The sequence below is a fragment of the Lipophrys pholis genome (genome assembly GCF_963383615.2).
Source record: "Lipophrys pholis genome assembly, chromosome: 13".
NCBI lineage: Eukaryota > Metazoa > Chordata > Actinopteri > Blenniiformes > Blenniidae > Lipophrys > Lipophrys pholis.
In genome coordinates this window covers 28,012,034-28,036,770 of record NC_137632.1, presented here as the reverse complement: position 1 = coordinate 28,036,770, position 24,737 = coordinate 28,012,034, and the positions used below count along the sequence as shown (strand labels likewise).

General features: G+C 42.6%; 1 protein-coding gene across 1 annotated transcript in view; it reads right to left on the bottom strand.

Moving 5' to 3' along the window:
• Positions 1 to 24,737, bottom strand: part of LOC308118724 (nck-associated protein 5-like) — a gene marked incomplete at its 3' end in the record, with an annotated part of 84,282 nt that overhangs the window by 16,273 nt on the left and 43,272 nt on the right. Inside the window, 5 exon segments of the mRNA XM_080478235.1 lie at positions 323 to 3,219; positions 3,306 to 3,485; positions 20,442 to 20,561; positions 21,765 to 21,803; positions 24,038 to 24,106. Coding sequence (XP_080334361.1) covers positions 323 to 3,219; positions 3,306 to 3,485; positions 20,442 to 20,561; positions 21,765 to 21,803; positions 24,038 to 24,106 — 3,305 coding nt within the window.

Sequence of the window (24,737 nt, the reverse complement as noted above, 5' to 3'; positions counted from 1 at the left end):
TTGTCATTAAACCACTACATGCCGAGATCCTGTGATATTGACTCGATATGCCCAGGGTGATTGGGCTGATAAATTACACTCCTATCTATTGAGAACCTGGCTGACAGCCTCCGTATGAAATGTGTCTGAATTGGTCTCAGGGCTAAGGAGACTGATAAATGTATCTCAGAGCACAACAAAAAAAAAAGCACGTCACGTGAGAAAGTAGAGCTATGAATAAATATCCTGTATGAAGCTGGAGCTGTGAAGAGTTTACAGCAACTGTGTCAAGTTTTCCTCCCTATAAAGAGGATGTTTTTACCCCATTGATCAAATCTGTTACCTGTCTTTTCCCTCGCTTTTTCTCCGGTCTCTCTTTTTGTCGGACTTCGTCTGCTTTCCTCCTAGAAGGGAAGTGATTTTCTGCTCCCTCTTCTCTTCTTTAGCTTTCGGTGGATCCGCCTTTTTGCCACTTGGAGCAGGAAGCTTGCTCTTACGAAAGCCAAACCAGTTTGCCAAGGTGGAGCCAGTTTTCGGCTTCACTTCGTTGCTTCTCTCCTGTTCCTGACACTTGTGCAAGTTCTCCTCAATGCCGAGCATCACTTTCTCTTCAATGGTGGTTATCGTACTCTGTCTCTCCGGTTCCTCGGAAACTGGCTCCCCGAACGCACTTGAAAACTGCTGCTCGATCTGGAGGCGCCTGGCCTGCTCACGTTGGAGCTTCAGACTCTGCAGTCTCTCACTGGAGGACGCCAAGTGTGATGGGACTGCCAGCCCCTCTTCGATCAGGAAGTTGTTCAGAAGGGATCGGTTCATTGGACAATGATAGCTGCTGGAGCAGCTCATACTGCCTGGGAGGACGTCGCCCAGAGAGTTCAGTGAACTCCCCGAGTGGGTCTTGATCTGAGTGCGGACCTTCCCAGACCGGTTGAAGCTCGGTCTGTCCATGTAGCGTGCGCCAAAGCTCTGGCTGCGAGCCTTGGCCCCATTCATACCCATGACTGGTTTAAGAGGGGGTCTAGTAGACACGGACACTGACCTTTTAAACAGCCAGCCTTCCTCATCAAATCCCCAGTCCAGCATCACACCGCTGTCCGAAGTGCCCGGTTGAGCGCAGGGCTCAGAATCCAGTGAATTACAGCGGGTCTCTATCTTCCTGCGGACGTTCTCATGTGCACTGCAGTCGTGTATCATCTGAGGATCACATGTGAAAGTCTGAAAGTTTTGTGCACTTTTCGCAGTGTTGTTCATATCGTCTTTGTTTTGCCTCCCAAAGATGAGGAAAGTATTTGTTTCCTGTCCAGCGATGGCCTCATGAGACTTGGCGTTTATGGGAAAAGTCCTTTTCACAGCTCTTGAGGTGGATGTCTGGGGATTGTTGGCAATCCCGTGGTAGTAAACATTAGAAAATGCCGAAGGCAAGACTTCTGAAAGTTTTGGCTCACTGATGCTCTGCTGGGATCTTTGTAAGACACTCTGATTGGGCAATCTAGAGGGAGCACCTTTTTCATCAGAACAAGAGGCAGTTATGTCTGTAGATAGCTGGACTGTTTCTGTAATGTGTGTTTCTTGAATCGGGACAGACACCATCTTGAGAGACTGTCCATGATATATTTTTGCTTGAGTATCTTTCAGGGGCTCATTGCCCATTTGAGGGGTCGTATGTTGATTGTCTTTTCTTGGATTGGATTGTTGAGGCATGAAACCAGAGGAAAGTGGATTTGGTTGCGTCATGGTGCTTGCCATTACCTTCCCTGTGGTGGAGTTTTGATGCTGGCCTGCAGAGGTTTGATCTTTGGGTAAGCTGTCACAACTGCGTCTCAGCAGAAGTGATGCATTTCGCCCTGGGGGTAACGGCGGGGAGGGTGACCTACGCTCTGAATGGCTCACGGCACAGCTCTGGTCTTGGCGTCGTTGTTTCCTCGGTGAGCACGGTAAATTATCATAGATACTTTCTTCTGTGGAGTCATTGCTTGACTGAATTCGGGAAACGGGCAACGAAGATTTTGTTGGACTCTTCAAGTTTTCACTGGGCCCGTGAGGCTTAAACATCTTTGACTGTTTCACAGGGGAAGCAAGAGGCGAACGCAGTTGTACGCTGTCAAGAGACTTGGAGCTTGTGCATGCTGCCGGATCCTCTTCTTTCTCAACTTTAGACAATGTGCTCTTGCTTGACCCTTGTGGTTTACTGAGATTCGCCCTTTTGCTAGGAACACTGTGCCCCGAGGGGTTTGCGTTCGACTTGTGACCCTTGATAAGTTTTTGGTGTAGAGGAGAATGAGTATGCTTAGCCTGTTCCTGTCCTGCGTCTGCACTCTTGCTTCGCAGGATGAAAGCCTTCCTTGCCGAGTCGCAGAGTTGAGGTTTCAGTTTCCTCTGCTGAGAGTCTGAAGTGGCACAGTCCCGATTCTCTCCGCCAGCTTGACTCGCCTGGTCTCTGCAGTGAGGAACTTCCATGGAGGAGCTGCGCTGCCTGGCGTCGTTCATGCAGCTCAGCGCTCGAGTTGCGGTGTTCTGAACATGTGAGCTCACGTCAATAGTCCTGGCTTCAACCTGCTTGGTGGCGGGCCTCCCGTGTTGCCTTTTGACTTGGTCAAGTCGAGATTTACGATCAGTAGACCTTTCTTGGTTATTGTTCCTGTCACTGAATTTAATGCCTTTGTGTTTTTCCAGGGAATCCTTGTTCGTGTCCTCTTGTTGTGTGAGGCCATCAGTTGGACTCACACCAGGTTTTAATGAGGGCCCTTCCAAAAAGAGGAAGTTATCAGTGACGGGCGAATGGAAAAGACCAGCAGGCTTCACAGGGACCTCTTCTGTCTTTTTATCCACATCCCTTGTAATATCCAGTTTTTCCAGGGAAAGAAGGTCATTGGTTGGTTTCTCACTGGACTCTCTGTTCGGTACTTTATGTGACTCATCATCTGCATCATCAGAATCTAGGGTGGTAATTCCTGTTGCAGCCTTGAAAGCTTTACTTGTAGGAACTGTTTGCTTGGTTGTCATCCCTTGTTGGACACATTTGACTCCAAGAGAATATATTCCCTCGTTTGAGGTCATACAGTCCTTGCAGTGAGGTACGGCTGCAGGAGAAGATGCCTCTTTCGAGTTGGACATTTGAAGACGCTTTAGGCCTTTCAAAATGTGGCCCTCCTTCCATCCCAGGTCCGTTGGCTCAATGGGCGCTGAATGATTGCTGGACACGGAGCCCGTGCTCATCCTTTTGTCCCGGCTTGTGGCGCACTACACGACAAGAAATGGGCAGTTACTGAGACGTCCAGAAAGCTTTCCACAGACAAAAGGACAATCTTAACCTGGCTAAAATGTACCTGCTTGGAGAAGCCACGCCCCTCTGCCCAAGTGTGGGAGCCACTGGAGTACTCACTGCAGGCGCTGGACAGAGACAGTTCACTGCCGCTGCCGCTGCCACTGCTGCGAGGGCACGTCAGGCTGAGGAGGCTGGGCCACCGGCCTGCAGGAATTCCTGCTTTTCCATTTCTTTGGACGTCCTGGAGAAAAAAAACAACAAAACAATCAGACAATCAATGACCTGGAATTAAACAAATATCATTTGGAAATAATTGGAGCGTTCAAATTCCTAGATTACACAATCCCAAGAAAAACAACACACAAAATGGAAAAAAAAAAATCCCATTAACAATGCATATTTATCGACTTTACAATTGCATGGCTCAGATCTGACAGTCATCTTGGCCACACACCAAGTGAGCTTAACATTTGTCCATTCACCCCTTTCTTGACATTCCAGTCAATGGATTCTCTCTGCAGTTCGGCGGTACACACTGAAACTGCGAGAAAGCCCCGTGGCTCTCCATTTCTCTCCGTCACAGATGTCTAAAAATCGATACGCTGGATACATAGCTGTCTCTTTCCATCCAAAGGCTAATTGAGGAATGGAATGACATTTTCCACTTCACTGGTTAGATAGCTCCTGTTTTAAAACACAGTGTGCTCTCATTACTCTGTGATATTGCAGGTAAACCACAATCACGGTGGAAGATATTAAAGCAAAAAAAAAAAAAAAAGCTTCTACTTCAGCACAGAGACAGACTATTTGTAAATCTCATTGCTTCATGATGCGTTGTACTCATCAAGATTACAGAACAATCCTTCATACCACTTTGGATATTTTTACACTTTTGATACCAGAGTATTCATCTATCTACACACCGACTGCTTGTGACAAATGACAGAGAAAAGAAAGAAATACACTATAGTCCTTCTGAATTATTAGCTCAGTGCGAGATACAATCAAGATATCCAGAGAACAGATTTTCCCCCGAAAGCCTTCATGTAATGTGAAACACTTGTGATAAAGCTTGAATGAGATGGACAGGCGGCGGCGAAAGGAAAGCCTGAAAGCCTAAGAAGAACATTCATATTTTATCACATATATTTTAGCTATGATTAAACTCCTCATTTCTGTGTCTGAAGCAATGGTTCCTTTCGTGCGACCCGTTGCTTTGTATACTCCATGTTGTAAACCTCATCAGGATACTTTTGCATCTCGCTTTATTTTCCTTGATCTGGTTGCTGCTGCTAATAAATAAAAGCTTGCATTCAGTTTCTTGTCAACAAGAACCAAGAGAACCTGGTGTTTTCCAGTGTTTTAGGCCCCATTTCTAAGACATTTTTTGCTTTTCCATTTCAGAACAACTTCTCTTTTACACGGCAACGCTTTGGAAACGATGTCTCTCAACACAGAAAGGACGATGCAGTTAACATGCCAGGCCACTAGTGGGTGTTGTAAATAGTTTTTGTAATGAAATCACACACACACACACACACACATGCGTAGAGAGAACTATTCGCTAAAAAAATGGGAGTACACAGACATTTATGTAGACATAGGACAAACGGAGGAAAACATTGTTCTTATTGACCATGTACTGAGCATGTGCAGTAGCAGTAGCAGTGTTTACACCATCGACACGAACGTGGGTTTTAAGCCTTTTGACTCGAGTCAGAGCTTTTTTTGTTGCACCTTGGGAGCTGTTTTTTTTTTTTTTTTTTTAAACTGCATTTTCAGAGGCCCCATTGTCGTGTAAGCAGTTCTAGTGTCTGTGGAAGCTCGCCAGACATTTGGGGAAGAAAAACCATATTAAGGTATTTTATTTAAAAAAGTGATAGTTTTTTGCTTGTGACGTGTTTTTGTCTGCAAGTCTTTGGGTTCACTTTGGGCTGGGCCAAAAAATTGATTTAATCAATTAATCGAATTTGTAGCTAAAAACGATTTTTATTTTGCAAAGTCGAGTTTTTTTCCCCATCCAGTTTTTCTGCATTTTCCTCATTCCATTCTACCATTCTTCATGGCTTTCAGTAGCTGCTGTTGCACCTTTTCTTAAACCTGGTTAAAGCTTACAGTTGTTAAATGACGGAGCCTCGTTTAGTTTTTTTTATTTTGGGGTTGTTTATATGCATTTTAACTCTGAGGGCAATTGCAGCAATAAAGTTGCACTTTGGACAATATATCTGATGTCTGCAGTCATTTCTAAGGGCATTGAGAAAAACAAATGGAATGGAAAATTAAATCTTTTCTTTAAAAAAATAAAATCCGAGATTTTTCTTTTTAATTTTTCTATGCCAAATCACCCAGCCCTAGTTTCACTAGAATGTTTTAGCAAACCAGAGCCTGGGCAGAATGTCAGGAGCCTTTTGTTTGAGGTAATCTGAAGGTTTTCTGGTAGAAAATGTCTATAAATATAATGACTAAGTGTTGAAGTTGATTTCTCTATAACAGAATCACAGATGGCTCACGAGCCCTGGAGCATCTGAGGGTTCTGGTGGAAACAGCCGAGTCTGCGACTCTGAGCCCTTCTGGCACTGTATTCTCTGGCACTCCATACATGCTGTTGGCCTGTTCGGTACTGTTTCCAATCAGAGGCACCCAAAGGTTTCAAGTGTTACGACCCCATTTAAAACGGCATCGATCCTCTGCAAGGTTGTCATGGCCAGCTTCCTCTCAAAGTCGTTGGTGTCATCTGTGAGCAATAATTATTGTGAATAGGAAGTAATTACATAGGGGAGCTGGGGACTGAGGCGATTCGGTCCTTTCATTGATATTCACCTATTATTTGATTATCCGTGTGGCCTTTATTCCGCGAGCACTGTGGGAGAAGGCCACTTTTGACCGTGCTTGTGCAGATTAATCTGGGAACTAATTACAGTCGGCATGTCGAGGGGGTATCTGAGATTTGACACAGTTTAACAAAACACTCAATCAGAGCTGCACTGAGCTTAAAGTCAAGGGCAAATTCCAACCGCTGTGGAGGCTTCTCCGCGTTTTTCTTTAAATGTCTTCTTCGGCTTTGTTCGGATTTTTGTTATGACAAGTGCCTTTTTAGAAATCGGAGCCTTTTGGACCACATATATACGACACAGACGTATTTGAAAACGCCAAAGGGCGAAGGGTTTATCAGTTTTCCTGATATGTATAAATAAAGAAATGATGTGAAGTTTTGAAAGGTACATTAGCCGCCTTTCAACATCATCACTGTAACTCAAGTTATAGGCCCCAAAGAAAACCGCAATAAAATATAGTCCCAGACTTTATTGATTAAAAATCCACTCGTCCACTAGATAAGAACATTAAATCATTAGGTCAGTGCCTGTAAAAAGGAGCTAATTGGAGTCAGAAGTCAAACCTACAGTCAAAACAATGGAACCACATTGGGGCCTGGTGTAAAGACTCTCTGACCTTTAAACACAATCAAGGTTTTTAGCTTCGCTTTTCATAACAATCGTCAGCCGACTGATCCACGACTCACAAGAAGAAATGGTTTCCACAACAAGCTTTAGGTCTTAACCAGTCCACAGTCTGACAAAGGGTCTGGTAATGGTGGATCACAATGTTCAATTCAATTCAACTTTATTTGTATAGCAGTGAACACGGTGAATGTTCTGCTTTACTGAAACTTCCAGCCTAAAGAAACGGGAGCAAACGTTCTGACAGACACATTTTGTGTTCAGGAATATCAGACGTTTGCTCTAGTATACTGGGAGAACTTGATGGCAATTGATTAATGTAGATTGTGTAAAGTGATTCACTCTGAATACTTCTGCAGTTTTTACATGACAGCGTTTTTAGTGAAAACTCATCATTTCTGCATTTTCGTTTCAGAAGAAGTTTTATACTTTTACAAGGCAGCATTGTGAAAACGATGTAGTGAGTATGCTGGGTCACTAGTGGGTGCTGTTGGTTGATTTGTAATTTATCCACACACACATGCATGCAAACAACAATATGCTACAGTCATGAACAATGAGAGAACACGGACATTCGTATGGACAGACGACAGACTGTCAAAATAAAACCACCAAAGTCCCAGGAGAAAATGAACTAGAAGTCATGTCACTCTGGAGGAAGACATTGTTACTGAGCGTGCGCAGAAGCCTTGTGAAGTCGCCGCGTTTTATGAAGAATCTCAGTAAATCAGGTACAAAATCCTTCGTACATAATCTAACATACAGAAAACATGAAGCAGGCATCATGATCGTGTCATGAAACCAGAGGAATATAAAAAAGAACTAAAGCATCTCTTTTCATTGCGGTTTCATTCAATTCGGAAGCTCTTGCAGGGTTTTGGGTTTTCAAGTTGTATGAGATTTTAGGAGGACACGTTGGTGTGCGTATGGAAGTTCATAGTGAAGATCAGGACTTCCTGTGCTCTGACGCCTTTCATTCATTGGTACTTTGGTTTTGTTTTTTCCACTGGATCTGTTCACAAAGGGAAAAATGGAGACCGCTCAAAGCTCTGTTCTTCTTTTTTTTTTTTTATCTTCAGAATCAATTTGGAACCTGACAAAGATGTGAAATCACAGCCTGTTCCTGAGGTTATCTGCTGGAAAGGCGTTTTTCAGACTCCGCTGATCAACAGAGCGCTCGCACACAAGGACGACCGACTCGAGCTTCTATGGAGGTTCACTTGAAAGTCCACAATCTCATCGGAATTCCTCCATGCGTCGCCGTCGTGGACGCCCAAAGCAAGGTTACGCTCACTCATCCGCTCGTCTTGCCCCACCCCGGCCTTCTTTGAAGCCATCTTCGTGGCTCGTTCGCCGTCGCACACGCCGACCATTGTTAATGCTCCTCGCTCACCGACACCTCATCTTTCATCGGCGTGTCGCCATCACCTCCTCGCCTGTTTGTGCCTGCCGGGCTGAGGAGAGGCTCACAAAGAAAAAGGAAAAACGACAGGAAGCTGCCTGAGCAGCGTGGCCTGCGGCCGGCGCTCCTCCAGCTGCAGCAACGTGTCAGAACATTTGAATAACCTGTACGTTATTTATACGCTTTTATCAAAAAAAGTTTCTCACAATAACTTTTTGTTAAAATTGAGAAGAAGAAATATTGAATTTATACAATATTCTAATATTCTCAGATTTTTATTTTGCAACAAAAACTAAAATTAAATGATAAAAATTACATCATAATTCAATTATAAAGAACCAAAAATAATATTTGTCTTTCTAAAATCATCTTCGTCTTACCATAGACTGTTTAACCGTATTGTTTTTATATGTTTTTATATGTTTATTACCTTGAAATTAGCCTTGTGCTAAATCCTTGTGCATTTTTTTTCCACACCCATTCATGGAGAAAAAAATCAAAATGCTGCTCAAGGAACTCCAGCGACACCAAACAACTGTGTGACATTTTCATTATTTGCCTTTATTTCTCAGCGCAGCCCGTCCAAGAAGTTTATCCGAGTTAAGACACGTCGGCCGCCGTCTGCAGCGACTCCCGAGTGTCGCCGCGCCGCTGAACCGCAATAACATTGTGACGGATGATCCTGTCACACAACCGCCAAGACTTTTACCAGCCTGAGCTCTCTGACACTGAAGCTACCCGGAGAGTTTGACACCAGAAAAAAAATAAATCAGCAAAATATTTAGATTTCTTTATTACACAATGAGCCGAATGTGTTTATTCACTGTTACCTACAGCCAAACTGTAGCAACCGATAATGGCCAATAACACAATACTTTCCATTAACATAATCATTTTAATGGTTTTTTAGAATTTTCTTGCATTATTGGAGAGTTATTACATTACCGGTAAAATGGACAAACCCATACTATTGGTGGGTATTATGGAAAGGATGAACCAATATCGATACCTGTGCACATAGTACTCATACTCGTGCTCGTGAAAGACCCTTGCATGGAAGAGAAACTTGCATGACCATTTTATTAGTTGGAACTCAGATTTCGTCAGCAATATTAATTTTCTTTTTAATTAATTGTTACCTCCTAGAATAAGTAAATATAAAAAAAAACAACATTTCAAGACAATACGTTTTATGTGACTGGTGGAGCCTGCACAAGTAAAAAGTGTGTATGTTTTACTAAGTTTCACATAATTTGCAGACGTGAAGGACCTACGGAGTGAGTTCACACTGGAGCAGCTAATCCATGAAGACAGTGGAGAGCGGAGAAGTTTTCTGTTTCTACAAGTTCACTAAGAAACAAAAAACCAGCCGATTTCTTTCTGAAGCCTTTTCATGCCAAGACTTTTATTTCGAGAGCTCATATATATTAGCTGATAAAGCTAATCAGATGTAATAACTCCTTCATTCGGGCCTTTTCAAGACAATCTTGCAAAGTCTATTGCATCAAAAACAGAAAATAGAAACGTTAATGGAAAGCATGGCGGCTTGGATGATGCATCATGACTCACGGAGCCTCCAGCGGCTCGCTAAATGTCAGTCTTTCTTCAGCAGAAGGTTGAGACTCTTAATACGGTTTCCCTTCCCACAGCCTGTGAGGAAACGTCCCACCATAACAGTCATTTGAGTATTTAATGATGTGTTCCTATACGTTCACGCAGTGTTTCAACCTTTCCTTGTTGACTGGTGTTTGTTTGTGTGTGTGCGTTTGGAGAAAGAGACACACTCCCGTCTCTTCAAATGCCAAGTATTGATCCTGCAGCACTGAAACTTTCACTCCTCAACGGAACTTTAGAGGAGCGCTGGTGTGAAAATGCATCGGAGTAGTACTTAAACAGTCCGTGCCATCATAACTGCCCACCAAGGACATTACTGAAGACATGAAGCTGAACTGGCAACATGCGACCTCTCCAATGTCGGGAGGAAAAACCATCTGGAGTCACAATGACACGGAGCAAATACTGCAGAGGAACAAAGACGCACGTATGGAAATGAAGACAGCTTTCTTCATGGGGACGAGAGACGCTCGTTTCATAGCAGGGTTCTAATAACTCAGGGAAGACGTGTTGAAAATGGTCACGTGTTCATAAAACGGGGGCGCGACAATAAATTAAATTTAAAAAAAACAACAACGATCAGATGAAATGTTTTTTAAAGTCACAATGAGATGAGAGAACAACAGCGATAAACAATAACGATGAAAGTATGTTGACATTCATACGGACAGTCGATGGAGTTGGATCGTTATCACGGTGACGGTCAATTATAAATCACCGGGTCCCAGGAGAAGATGGACGGGGAGTCACCACACGCGTTGTTAGAAAAGTTTTCCCATGATTACACGGACGGAGTCAGCATTTTTGAAAGGTGCCATTTTGAAAAAGATGCATATTTGGTGATTCTGTGACAGTTGTCATGGGAACGGGGGGCGATGCAGACACACACCTGAGCCAGCATATACTTTTTATATTTGGCTTCATGAGAATTCAGATGGATATTTCTGAGAGTTTGTTGTCACTTTTGTCTTTTGATTACGTAAACTCAGAGGGGAACGTTTAATGGTCCTTTCAGGAGCTGTCGTCACATGACTGTCCTATTTACATGAACACTGATTAAAGTGACCCGCCTGTTATGCAAAGAACATCCTCCTGTTCAGTCAACGGATAAATCCCATGATGCTTTGCGCTGAGACGTTTGGCCATTTGTAACAAGCACACATCAACTGAATCCAGCAGTTTTCTAATCGTCCAGCGTTGAGGAGAGATTCGCAGTTCGACGAGCTGCAAGCTTGTGTTTCTTTTTGTTTTTTTATTTTGAAAGTAAAACCAAAGAAACCTTCTCCATGATCATACTGATCAGAAAGCGACAAGTATGTAATGATTACTGATGTGATATGGCGGTGTTGTTGTTTTCCTACAACACATTGTGTGAATCGTTGCATGAAGATGTTCAATGAGAGACAGGAAGCTTTTAACGCGTCACATGATGAACAAGGTTTCACCGCCTCCATTAAACTGATCGTCATGCAGCTCGGATGAAGCCAATTAAATCAGACAGGAGTGTTTATATGATGTGATTTCAATCAGATCAGCAGTTAATCTGATTACTTATGCTCCATGTAACTACAACCACAAATAGACTGTAAGCAGGATCGTCAAGCCTCCAACGTGAGAGCAAGGCCTCGTTCACACTGAAGGGAAATGAGACACAATTCTGACTTTTTGCTCACGTTGACTCATATCCCACCTGTTTTGCCCATTCAGATTTCTGTTCACACCAGACCCGGGCCTCGTTCATATGTGGAACCAATTCTGATAGTTTTCTACATTCAACTGATTCGTCATTAAGTGTGACTGACGTCACTGATAAGTACCGGAGGAAGCGACTCCTCCAGAATAAAAGCTGAGCTCTCTTTTTCCCTCATTCTCCTTCTTCTTTCCTCCTCATGTTGTCTAGATTTTGTCGCTCGTATTTAACAACCTCTTGAACATGAATCTACACGCTGACCAGCGTTGCCAGAGCCAAACTCTCTTACCTTTTAACTTTGTTTATTTTGTTCATTTCTGTGTTTATGTTGTGTTCTTTATCACACATATAATAGTTTTGTTTTAACATGATTCCTACACAGGCTGAGATCTTGGCTGGTTTTTATCGAGGTGTTTGGGTTTTACCTTGTTTGGGCTGGAAACAGTCCGTCACATCTGGCAACCCTGGTTGCTGACCGGCGTCACGTGTGTAAATAGCGTGATCGGCGTGACCTCACGTCGTCTTCTGCGCTCTGGGGCCCGAAAACATCCAGTCTGATCACGTTCACACGGCAGGTGGTGTTTGAAATGATCACGCAAAAAATATCAGATCTCCCAGCAAAAGAAATCTGAATCGAGTGTCAAGACCTGCTTTGTGGGCGGAGCCTAAGAGAATAATACTGAAAACTGGACACTGATGAGAAAAAAATGTATTTGATGATTGTGTTGACAGAACAGTGTCCTAGACTGAACAGAGTTTTGTGATGTTAAAAGTAAATATGTTAGATGTTTCAACAATAAATTCTATGTGTTATAAGTCTGCATTTTATTATTTATTGTAAAACTGTTGCCCTTGTTCAGGCAATTTGCATTTGTCCTCACTCATTCTCTCTCTCTCTCTCTCTCTCTCTCTCTCTCTCTCTCTCTCTCTCTCTCTCTCTCTCTCTCTCTCTCTCTCTCTCTCTCTCTCTCTCGGAGTCAGTCATCCCGACTGGGAACAGGTGTGCTGTCATCATGATTAAGGAACCTAACAAGCATAACTCGCAGCGAAAAACAAATTTTCCATTTCAATAATTCATACATAATTACGTATGTATTATCTGGCAAATTGGCACGCAGCCAGAGTGTGATGTCTCCGATAACAATCCGATCTCACATTACCTCGTCCCCGTCAGCAATCATCCTCTGATCACTGACGGGGACGATGAAATGACCTGTGTTTCATTTCTACTCAAGCACCCCCTCCAGCTGAAACGCAGCGTGGAACCTAATGGACTTTGGCCTCTTGGCTCCCACTTTGTGAAAGTACGAAGGCCGAGATCTGGTGCTGCAGCGATCACTCTGCTCACCTGGTTCCTGGACTCATCATGGACAAAGCTGCTCCTCAGAAAACAACAATCATTTCAGACACTCCTGAACTCCCACAAGATGAAAAGATCCTTTCGGTTGTTCCTGGATCAGATTCTCATTCTGGAAGGGATTACACCAATCAGCTATAACGTAATAACCACCTGCTTTATATCGTGTAGGTCCTGCTTATTGAGGCATGGAACTCCAAGGGGCCTCTGAAGAATTGTTGTAGAATCTGGCAAAAGCTGTTGACAGCAGATCTGTGAAGTTCTGGTTATAAAGTACAACCTCCCCACACACATAATAAGTGTAATTTGCTTCTACTGTAATCAAGATGTTGCTGAAAAGGTATACATGTTTAAAATTAATTCAGGAAAATTATACCAAACACTAGATCCAGAGGATTTCTCTCTTTGCTACCTTCAGGTGGTATTTTGGACAAAACTGAAGGACACACGGCAGAACATTCTGCCTCAGCCATTATTTTATCCTTGGAATTAAACACAATGAAAATAAATGGTGTGAAAGCACCGCAGTCGCATAACAAAACACTCACATGTGGCTCAGAGCTGCATGAATCAATACTTTAACAACTTGTGAAATAACTTGTTGTAATTCACGCAAGGTAGTGTTAGTCGCACGAGTAACATGCGGCACGAAGTAGCACCAAGGACGAAGACATTGTGAAACTTCAGATGAATTTTACTCGTCATCTTTTTCTTTTCAGCAGCCACAACATTTCAGGAGCACAAAGTGCAAACTGATCTGACAATGACGTGACGTCAGGCGCTTTGTTTGGTGCGTTCCAATCTTGAGTCAAGATATTTGTCCAACTTTCTCCATTTAACTAAAAATGGGCACTGTGTTTACTTGTTACTTCAAGGGAGCATTGGATGGTTTTATATAAGATAGTACTCAACAGACAACATACACTCATTTAATGACAGAGCTGAATTATTATTTCTTTCCTCCTGCTCTTTGGAAAAGTCATTCCATCCATCCTCTGTCCGCCATACATAGAGTACTAAACGTCCCCCATACCTGGACTGACGTCCCAGAAGTGAAGACAGTCTGTCCTCTCTCTCCCTGGCTTGTTTCAGGTTTTAAAAAGTGTGTTGCTCCAAGCAGCCAATCAGAAATCAAACCCTATATAGTGTCATCGGGGGTTTAGCCAATCCCAATCAAGGGAGGCCCTCCCTTTGACTCCTCCCACAATTAGGCAGCTCTGCTCTGGCACATGGCACCACGAGAGGAAGTTCTTCCTCCTCTTCCCAAGATGGGCATGTGTGGGCGGAGCCAGTCCAGCTCACACAGACACAGCAGATTCTGAATGCAGCTCCTATGATCAATATTCCAATGCAGGAAAACCAAGGAGGAGCTAGAAACTTAGAATACTGAAGGTTTTTTTTAGACCAACAGGACCCATGTGAAAGTGTTGACAAGCTGAATAATATGACTCAGTTTACACGACAACGTTTCTTTTAAAAATGCATAATTTTTGCGTGACAGAAGTGATAGAAATGCTGAAAACAATGTCGGCTGACGAGTATATAATCCCTGCTTGCGTTGTGGATTATAAAGTGTTTGCTCTTGTGCCACTTTTGGAAATGTAAACTACTTCCCCACTTTGGAAACTCTCATGTATATGCTGTTGTTATCCCATACTGTGTTTTTGGTGTCGTTTTCCACAACAACGGTATGTGGGGCCCATGAAAATGCAACTTTTTGAAATCGACTCCCATGGTGGTACTTTTTGAAAATGCTCCGACTCGTTTTATTATTAAAAACAAACAACATGAAAACTACACCCATTTTCAGTCTTTCTGCTATATAAATAAAGTCGACTTGAACTGAAAGCCAGTGACTCACTGTAAACAGACCAGCAACCTACTTTAAGCCACCGGCTGAGAATCACTGCAGCACGTTGAGCATGAAGCTGGTAAAGATCCACACATCTCCAGCAGTGCCGCCATTAAAGGGAATATCGAATCCAGATTTGTCAGGTTGACAGAAACATGCAGTCACAAGGATTCCAATGTGAGATATCATCAATGTTCTCTCACGTCGCTCGTTCAAACATCAGCGTCTTCCTCCGATGCAGATTTAACAGCCGAACATGAAAGTTCTTCTACTTATTTCAAGATTTTGTGTGAAAAGATTTCCATGCAAGTTCCCCACGTCGAGTGAATTAATCTGTTAGTTCACAGCCGCAAACAACATCAGCCGCATAACTGCACAGCAGGTGGCCCCAGCGGGGCACCACAAAAGTAAGTTTTCTCCTGATCACAAACAATCGTTAAACCCCAACGAGAGAAATCAGTGATTTAAATGCGAGGCTTGTTCTCTGAACTATTATTTGCGACTTTACCGAGAGACAAATATCCCAGCTATCGTTAATATTCAAGCTCTGGGCGTGAGATAATTATCTGACACTACACAAGTCGCCTCCTGGATAACTGGGAATGCTGCTTTAGTGAATCAAAGCCTCAACATTTGGCACATGAAAGTTTTCTTTGTTTGTTTCTGTTTTTTCTCAGATGCTGCCAGCAATGTTATGATATTAGCATTCTGAACTCCCAAGAATCCGACAGCAAGAGTGAAATCTAAAGATTTTCTAGCTTTATCAGGATCAACCATTTATTCAACTGAGCGCTTCACCTGATAAGTACACATCACTTATGAGTTAAATCATCCATAATTCACAATAAGACCTTGTTTAATCAGACTCTAAGAGGAAATGTCTGCAGGTACAATGTTTCACCCTCCTGGAAGCAACCGAGTTGATTTGGACAATCCCACCGAGGCAGAATCCTTCTTTTAGCGAAAGTCTGCAAGTTTGACCTTTAGAGAAAAGGTTAAAGACGAAGGACAGCATATCTAGCTCAGAGAAACTCGCGGCATACCTAATGAGCTGGTGTGGGATTTGGTCCACATTCCGATACGAGCTCTGTGACGCTGGAAAAATGGATCGAATCCTAACATTTTCTGCTAATTACCAATGCAGCCTTTAGTTGTAAACTGGTCCCTTGAATACAGATAATGTGAGTTTGTGTGAAGAGAGGAGCCATGCTGGGAACCCTGACAATTCAAAGAGACCTTTAGAAGCAAAACAAGTGGAATCTTCTTGGCTGCCTTCTGCATAGTGATTGCAACTCTTTTGCAGAAGATAAAGAAAAAGCCGTTTCATTAGGATTTTGTGAAGCGTTTGTAAAGGTTTAGGCTTCAATTCTTCAAGAGCTCTGGTTTTGCATTAATTCCACATCCGCCTCATGACAAAGACAAAAAAGACAGAGCGCCACATCACGCAGGCATCAAGGCATTATTAATACATGTGGGCGTGAGGTGAAACATGTACACTGGTGAGAACCACAAGTCTTTCAAAGTAACTGCCTGCATCGCGGAGGAGTTTCGTCAGAAAGATAAAGTCTCTGAAGAAGTTCCTGCCACACCAACAGTCCCACATTCAGACACCTCCAACAACTTTCCAACGGGCGATTGCAAACAAATGAACATGAGAACAGCAGCCGTCAGAAGCATCCAAGACCCTCAAGCTACTCAGATTACTCCTAGTTTCACGTGATAATATTACTTTTTCTTCATGGCGTAAATCTCCTGCAAAACGCACGCAAACTGAGAGCAATTGAATCACTTCACACAGGATCTTTGGCTTCATTTATGAACACAACAATGTTTTTCAAGATAAAACAGGAAACTTTAATTTCTCCATCTCCATGGAAACGAGGCAAAATACAACTGGACATGCTCACCGCGGCCGTAGTGAACAGTTCTTCTGCACATGCTCAGTAGCTGGACAGTAAGAACAAATATTCCTCCATCATGTCATGACTCCCATGACTCCATATTCTCCTGGGACTTGGTACTTTTATTTTGACAGTCACCGTAATAACAATCCAACTTGGTTGTCTGTCGACTAGAATGTCCGTGTTCTCCCATTGTTAATGCTAATAGTGTTTTGCTTTCTGTTGCCTGTGCGTCTGGTTTCATTACAAAAAGAAACCCAACAGCACCCACTAGTGGCCTTACATGAAAATTACACGATTTTCCACATTTCTATTTCCCTGTAAACAGATCTCGTTTTAAAAATGTTGCCATACAAACTTGAAACTTTTCTAAAGTAAAAATGCAAAAACAATGAAATGAACAATGACGTGAAGTCTTTTTATTTGAACTCTGCTTTGGGACTCTTTCATCCTGACACATACTTTTTAAAATAAACTTGAACCCTTTACACTACTCAAAACAAGTGAATTTACTTTTACTTTTAGCAAAAGCAGCAACACAGAATTTACAAATGGTGAGACATTGTAAATGTATAGAATGTCTAATGTATTTTTCTTATATCAGCAGGTATTACAAAAACAACAATCTGTCAAGATCTCTTGGAACTTGCTTCTGATATGCTGTAGGTACCTGATAAAACGCATGAACCACAACAAAAGGGTCTTTTTTCTAACTTGTCCTATTAATTTCCACATCAGAGAAGTTCTGTGATAAACAGTAACAACCACAAAGTGTGTGTGTGATCAGTGGATGTGGGGTCAGCTGCCACTTCTACCATGAATAATTGGCGGCAGATGATTATTTTGATGGACAGATGGTTGTTGCTGCATTCTGAGCTGAGAAGTGAACAAAAAAAAAAAAGAGAAGTGTGGATGGCTGAGCCCAGCTTGTTAGCCCTTTATTTTAGTTATACATTCATAAAGGTGCGAGCCACATCAAACCGTAATGAGGATCTCTCGCTCTCATTGTACCGGCAGGAATACAAATGCCTTTTGAAGGGAAGTACAAACACATGACAGCCTTAAAGTGTGTGAGCTGTAGAAGATTAAAAAGCTGTGCAGGATGCCAATTTCCCCTATACTTTACCGCTGGTAGCTTATCTGACATAATGTGCAGTATAACCTGACGAAGCCATGAAATAACATGTTGACATGATGGATAAATTCTGGTATACCGTCTGGTTTACTGTCATTAACTCATCTGCAAAAGTCAAATGATTCACTTCATCCATAAGACTTTGACGACGGTCCTTCGAGGTTTCTACATGATGTACGAGGTCCTTACAGGGAATATCGACAAAAAACTATAAGAGCCATTCAAATTAAATAGCTCTTTCCTTTCCTTAAATGAAAGCTGTGGCACGTAAACAACCCTGAGATCCATTATTGTGTTGTTTAACAGACTTTTCTTATCCCAAAAGAAAATCTATTAGATGAGATTGCAACACTGCCTCTAGTGGCCAAAGAGTGGAAGCACCTCTCTGTAGGAGTTTTGTTCATGAGTTTTGGACAAAATGTGGATGATTGATGATTTTTTCAGTAAGAGTGAAATCAAAAGACGGATCTCGCTGCTCAGATGGAGCATTAACATCGACGAATTGATTTTTTTCTTTATAATATATCACCTTGCTGATATTAACACATATTGTATCATGAAATCCTTGCCTGGTCCTGGCGCTTTGATATGATTTGTTTTGAACATAAGCTTGTCCCCGGTCACTTGAACATACTTCAAATCAGATGAATTCAATTAGTTAAAAAAATGTGTCGGTCCAGCAGGAACCGCACAGCAGGAAGCCTCATTATTGTGCGACACTGATGAAAGTGTCGGAGTGGAGCCGGTCAGCCAGGTCACACAAATCAAAACGACTCGGACATCCTGTGGATCAACGCTGCCAGAGGAAAAAAGTTCAAAGCAAACAAAGCAATACGGGCCGTCGTGGTACTGACGGGCTTTCAAACCATACCGGCAGTGCGTTACACACTCAGGTGGGGCGCACAAAAATAAGCCATAATGACTCTCCGTCTAGACAAAAGATGAGGAGATCAACGTTTTCTTTGTTTCTAAAATCCAAATAATCCAAAAGGCGAACATGCCCAGTAGCTCTGGCTGCAGAATAATATATATAAAGACATCACTGCTGTGTATTTATGTTTCCAGCGCTTCTTTCCAACGCCTCATTGAGCTTTATCAGCAGCCCTTGTGACGCCCGAACGAGGAAAATCAATCTGTATTTACAAGAAGCGTGTCCGTTTTGTCACATACACACTAAGCAGTGGTTTCTACCGCAGGTTTCCAGTAAGCAGCTTCGCTGTTTCTCCTGAAAGTGTCTTGTTATGACATGGCGACAGCCTGTTTTCTGCCGTCCCGCAGTGAAGCACAGGGAAACTCATCCAAGGCACATTTACTGCTGCTGCAGAGAGAAACAGACCGTTTACTGCAGTTGGTGTGTTTGAAAGGTGGAAATCAAACATCGATTACCAGCGAATTTAGACTGATGACAAGATAATGACTGAATGAAGACGGACGTTTCCTAATGAATGGTAATTGTTCTGATTTCTGCGGCTCTAAACAGACTCCTTGCCTCAGTGTTCGGACACCCAGGACTTCCTCGGTCTTCTGTCATCGTGCTGAATTTTACAAGCTTGTGTTTCAGGTTCTGGGCGTCTCGGTCCCGTGTGAGCGCCACTGTGACAAAAGCATGTTAGATTTGCTTTCTACCTTCTGCAGGGATGAAATATTGACGACGTTGGAGGCGCTGGACTGCATTGCGATGGCCAGTTTGAGCGTGAGGAACGGAGATTGTTTTTATTTTGTATTTCAGGTATGTTAAAAGGTCTGAAGAATCCATTTCAAATATTAAAAACATGCAGAGCCATTTGAAGGAGAAACTCGACCAGATGAGAACAAATTCAGAAAAGAAAAAGACAAAATGTCTTGTGCCTCCGAATCCTTCACTACTGAATAAACAATCCTCACTGCAGCTGAAGCGAATACAGCCTTCATTCTATATATTTCCTCGGCTGAGGACAGGTAATTTACTACAAAAATAACCCTGTATGTCCATATGTGTGCTCGTAAGCTGCATTCTTATTATTTCATCTTTATTCTTGACGGTTTTGCTTCAATCTTCAGTCTATTGTTCAATCTGCCTCCTTGCATTTTATCAGTCCTGTATGTGTGACGTTCTAATGCCCGGCAGGTTTTTCAAAATAATGCAGGTTTGAACCTCCAGCCGTCACAGAGCAACTTTGTTTTTGACTGCACTCTAAAAAACTAAATAAAAGTGTTAAATGTTGATTGGATTGCAGAAGGATGTGTTTAGACTTTAGACTTTGCTTTATTTGTAGTTCCCATTATATTTCTATGATGCGTCAGTTGAGGTTTACTTCCTGTGAGAGCTGAGAAAACCTGAACCACAGAGCGGAAAGGTCCTCAGATGTTTCGTGTTTTGAAGTTACTGAAGCAGCTCGACTACGGAGCCTCAACTTCTCGCCATCGTTAACGACGCTACGCCCCGGCCCAGGTTTTAACCAATTAACTCCTCCACGGTTCAGAGGCTCACAATTAGAGAAGCACGTTCTGCTCTGTCCAGGAGCCGAGGTCCAGTTCAGCACGAAAGTAAAATCCCAACGCCACTGGAATAAAGCAGGAAAGTTGTGGTAATTCCTGTCTGATGACCTGCAGGGCGTCGAGCAAGCAGCCATGACAATAAGTGGATTAATTAATTAATTAATTAAGGAGAGAAAGTCTTCGAATCCAAACTGTACCGCTGCAGTTAATTACGTCCCGTGTGTGTGTGTGTGTGTGTGTGTGTGTGTGTGTGTGTGTGTGTGTGTGTGTGTGTGTGTGTGTGTGTGTGTGTGTGTGTGTGTGTGTGTACCTGTGAGACAGGAGCAGAGGACATCTTGACTCGCTGTTGAAACAACATGCTGAGGATGCGGTTTTGCTGCTCCAGGTCGAAGACGCGGGTTCGGAGCTTCACACACTCTTCTTTCAGGTCCTGAACACACATCATAGATGGAACGGGTCAAATCTGGGGATCAAGGGTCTGCAACCTACAACCTGCAACCTGCAACCTACAACCTGCAACCTGCAACCTGCAACCAACAACCTGCATCCCGCAACCTGCAACCTGCAACCAACAACCTGCATCCTGCAACCTGCAACCTGCAACCAACAACCTGCATCCCGCAACCTGCAACCTGCAACCAACAACCTGCATCCTGCAACCTGCAACCTACAACCTGCAACCTGCAACCTGCAACCAACAACCTGCATCCTGCAACCTGCAACCTACAACCTGCAACCAACAACCTGCAACTTACAACCAACAACCTGCAACCTACAACCTGCAACCTCCAACCTGCAACCTGCGACCTACAACCTGCAACTTACAACCAACAACCTCCAACCTGCAACCAACAACCTGCAACCTGCATCCTGCAACCAACAACCTGCAACCTACAACCTGCAACCAACAACCTGCAACTTACAACCAACAACCTCCAACCTACAACCTGCAACCTACAACCTGCAACCAACAACCTGCAACTTACAACCTACAACCTGCAACCTGCAACCTGCAACTTACAACTTACAACCTGCAACCTACAACCTGCAACCAACAACCTGCAACTTACAACCAACAACCTCCAACCTCCAACCTGCAATCTACATCCTGCAACTTGCATCAAAACAACTCAAAGTGTAATAAAGTGTTAAACATTTCAAAATGTATGGTGTTATGAAGCCTCATAAATCATCTGTATATATAGGCAGCTACATTAATGGTACTTATTTAACTTTATTTTTTTTATGTGCGGCTATGTCAAAGAATTTCCCACAGGGATTAATAAAGTGATTCTGATTCTAAATAAAAAATAGGATTCAGTTTTTGGCTTCATGGCAAAACTATATATGACGTTTATGAGCCGTGTTTATGTTCAATTCAAAGGTTGCAAGATATATAAGCAATAAAATCACTGAAATGTGTTTTTGTAAAAAAAACCTCACAGGTTTAGATTCTCCTTCCACTTCAAAATAAGTGCGTTTTGCCTTAACAGCAGGTTAGACCTCATCATATTCACCAGACGGTTTTAAAGTCTCAAAAATCGGCCCACAAAAACCTGCGGCGCGAGGAAGAGGCTGAGGACGTCGGAGGCTGAATATAAAAGTATGTGTGAGAAGGAAACGTCGGACCAACCTTCTGGGTGAGGAGGGCCTGGACCACCTGGTTGGCCACCTGAAGGAGACACACAGAGAAATGATGTTTAACATATTACAGCTTTCAGATGCAGTGAAACGACACATTATGAACCATCATTTACTAACATGATTGAAGAACCATTAAAACCACCTCTATAACGTTATAACCAATAATACAAAAATAAAACAGCCTTTGTTGGGAATAAAGTTTTGTGCAGTTTTCTTGTCAAAAATAGGTCTAGTTGACTGGTTAATCGTCACATTCATTTGTTTTACGGCTTTAAAAAATTCAGAATGCCCAACTTTATTATTATTATTATTATTATTATTATTATTATTATTATTATTATCAGTTACTATAGTAGTTATTCCATTATTGGTTTTCACACCATGCAAAGCAAAATGACATAAATAACATTTCAATATGAATTTCTTTTTTTAGAATTTATTTTTATTGCAAAGGAGTGTGAGTGCATTTGGAAAAAAAAATTCTATAATAAATGATCTTATGACAAATCCAAAAGTTGATATTTCATTGTACAATAATAGCTGAATTCCTGTGTAAAATACAAATTCCTCCAAATTCCTCCAAATTCCTCCAGATTCCTCCTCTCTGCTTCAGCATTTGAACGCATCAGGATGAGTCAGAGAATTACGAACCAATCAGCGACTGCCTTTCATAAGGTATATACCACATGGTATCAATTGACCAATCACATTGCTTCTTACTGGGCGTAATATAAAACCAGAAATCAGTCACGAGTTGTGTACTCCAGACAATAATTCACTATATTTTGGTGAAAAAAGATGAATTCAAGCAAAATTAGACGGTGACAAGTAGTGACGGACATTATAAACATATTTTAGAGGCTTTAAGCAACAAGTCCGCTATTTCTTCTGCCGTCTTTTCCAAAAATTGACCGTCCAAATGACGGCTGGACGGCTGGCTGCCTCAAACTACGGCATACAAACACCACCAGAGAGCGTTTGAAGACCGACTGACAGCTTGTTGCATCAGTCTGTAAAATTACACAACTGTTGCCTGCTGTTACTTACTTGTCGTCGGCACATTAAATATAAATACTGACTGGAAAATATTCAAATGAACGGCTGATTAGGAGAGGGTATACTTAAAAATGTATGGGTAACATCTATTTTTTCACATTTTTTTGCCCTAATTTTCCAGTATAAAAGTCTGTTGAGTTTGGTGAATAAGGAGAAATAAAGAAGCTTTTGTGCTTATTATAGCTCGGAAGTGGAAGATTATATTACACACTGACACTGGGGATAATAACCATGTTTCTTTTCACAAAATGATTCAGTCTCCTCCTCTTTCATCTTCCTATCAGAACCAGTCGGCCCATTCAGGCCGAGGCAGGAGGCCTCCTCAATGCTTCCCGGCCTCCAAATGAGAGAAAGAGAGAGAGAGAGAGAGAGAGAGAGAGAGAGAGAGAGAGAGAGAGAGAGAGAGAGAGAAGACATTCATGTGCATAATAAGACTGAAGAGCAGGAGAAGAGAAACTAATCCCACAGCAGAAACTCTGAAATTCTCCGTCCTCAGCCAGAATACGTTGAATTCTCACGGGCCGCGATCTCCATGGTAACAAGCCCATTTGAGAGAGAACAAAGTGGTGCAGGGAGAAGAGATGAGAAAAGGAGGAAGAGAGTGTCATCAAGGAGGAAAGGAGTGCCGATAGTCACGGTGTGGAGTGTTTTCCCACCAACTTCACCAGCAATGTCCTGTAAATGGAACTCCACAGGTCGCTGGGCAAAAACCCAACAACGATGCAAAGCTGCCATTACGCAAACTTACAAAGTTGTTCTCATAAAAATCAACATTATTTAGGTTGATTTAAAAAAAATAAATGAATAATAATGTGTGTGTGTGTGTGTGTGTGTGTGTGTGTGTGTGTGTGTGTGTGTGTGTGTGTGTGTGTGTGTGTGTGTGTGTGTGTGCGTGTGTTTGTGTGTGTGTGTGTGTGTGTGTGTGTGTGTGTACATGTACTTGGTTTATGTTAAAAAAAAAAAAAAAAAACCTGTAACACAACATTTCTGTGTAAACGTGAAACATTTCTGAAACGCTAAAGTTTTTTGTGTTTTATTAAGTTCTACTTTTACCAAAACTGCCATAAATGTGTTGAGATGTTCCAGACCAGACAGTACAGTGTACTTTATTGATCTCAATGATTAAATCTCCTATAAAACCTGTTTTCTTCTGGTATACGTTTTTGTGCCGGGACAAGCTTGTTGAGTGTTCGCAGTGGCGCTCACCTCGTCCAAGCAGCGCTCGTACTGTTTCCTCTGGTTGTCGTTTTCCAGGGACAGAGCAGAGTTCTCCGCCTGTACAGGAAAATAAATAAAATAAATAAATAAATCATGGAAAACATGGAAATACAGCAGTTCAGAGAGGCTGGTATAGATGAGCCAGGCAGGACGATGAATCCCTGCGACCCGCTGGATTCATGGAGCCCCTCTGCCTGCAGCTCTGTGGGATTTGTGGCTCCACCGGAAAAAGACGGCCCTAAATAAATGATGCATTAAATTTCAGGCATCCTGCAGCCCCTCGCTGTGTCTGTAAGGCCGGCCGGAGGTACCCCAGGTATAATTCAATTACTGACAGAGGTCTCACCCGACGGGGGGGTGGGGGGGGGGGAGACGACCAGACACCATTCTGGGAAACCCGGGCAGAGACTTTCCACTGAAATGATTAATCCAGTAAATCTTAAAAGGCCAGGCCACCTGAGCTGGCTTGTTTCCACTTAAAACGCTGCGAGCAACTCGTCTCTGCTGCCTGAAAAAAAAAAAAAAAAAAGTAAATAAATATATCCCTGAAATGGCTCAACTGGCCGGAGATAATCACCAGGGTGTTTCAAGCTGCTGGCGGCTGAGCTGATGCTGATTCACAACAGACGAGTCGTCCTTTTCTTACAGATGGTTAAAGGTTGTCCAAAGAAGCACGGAGGTTCAGACG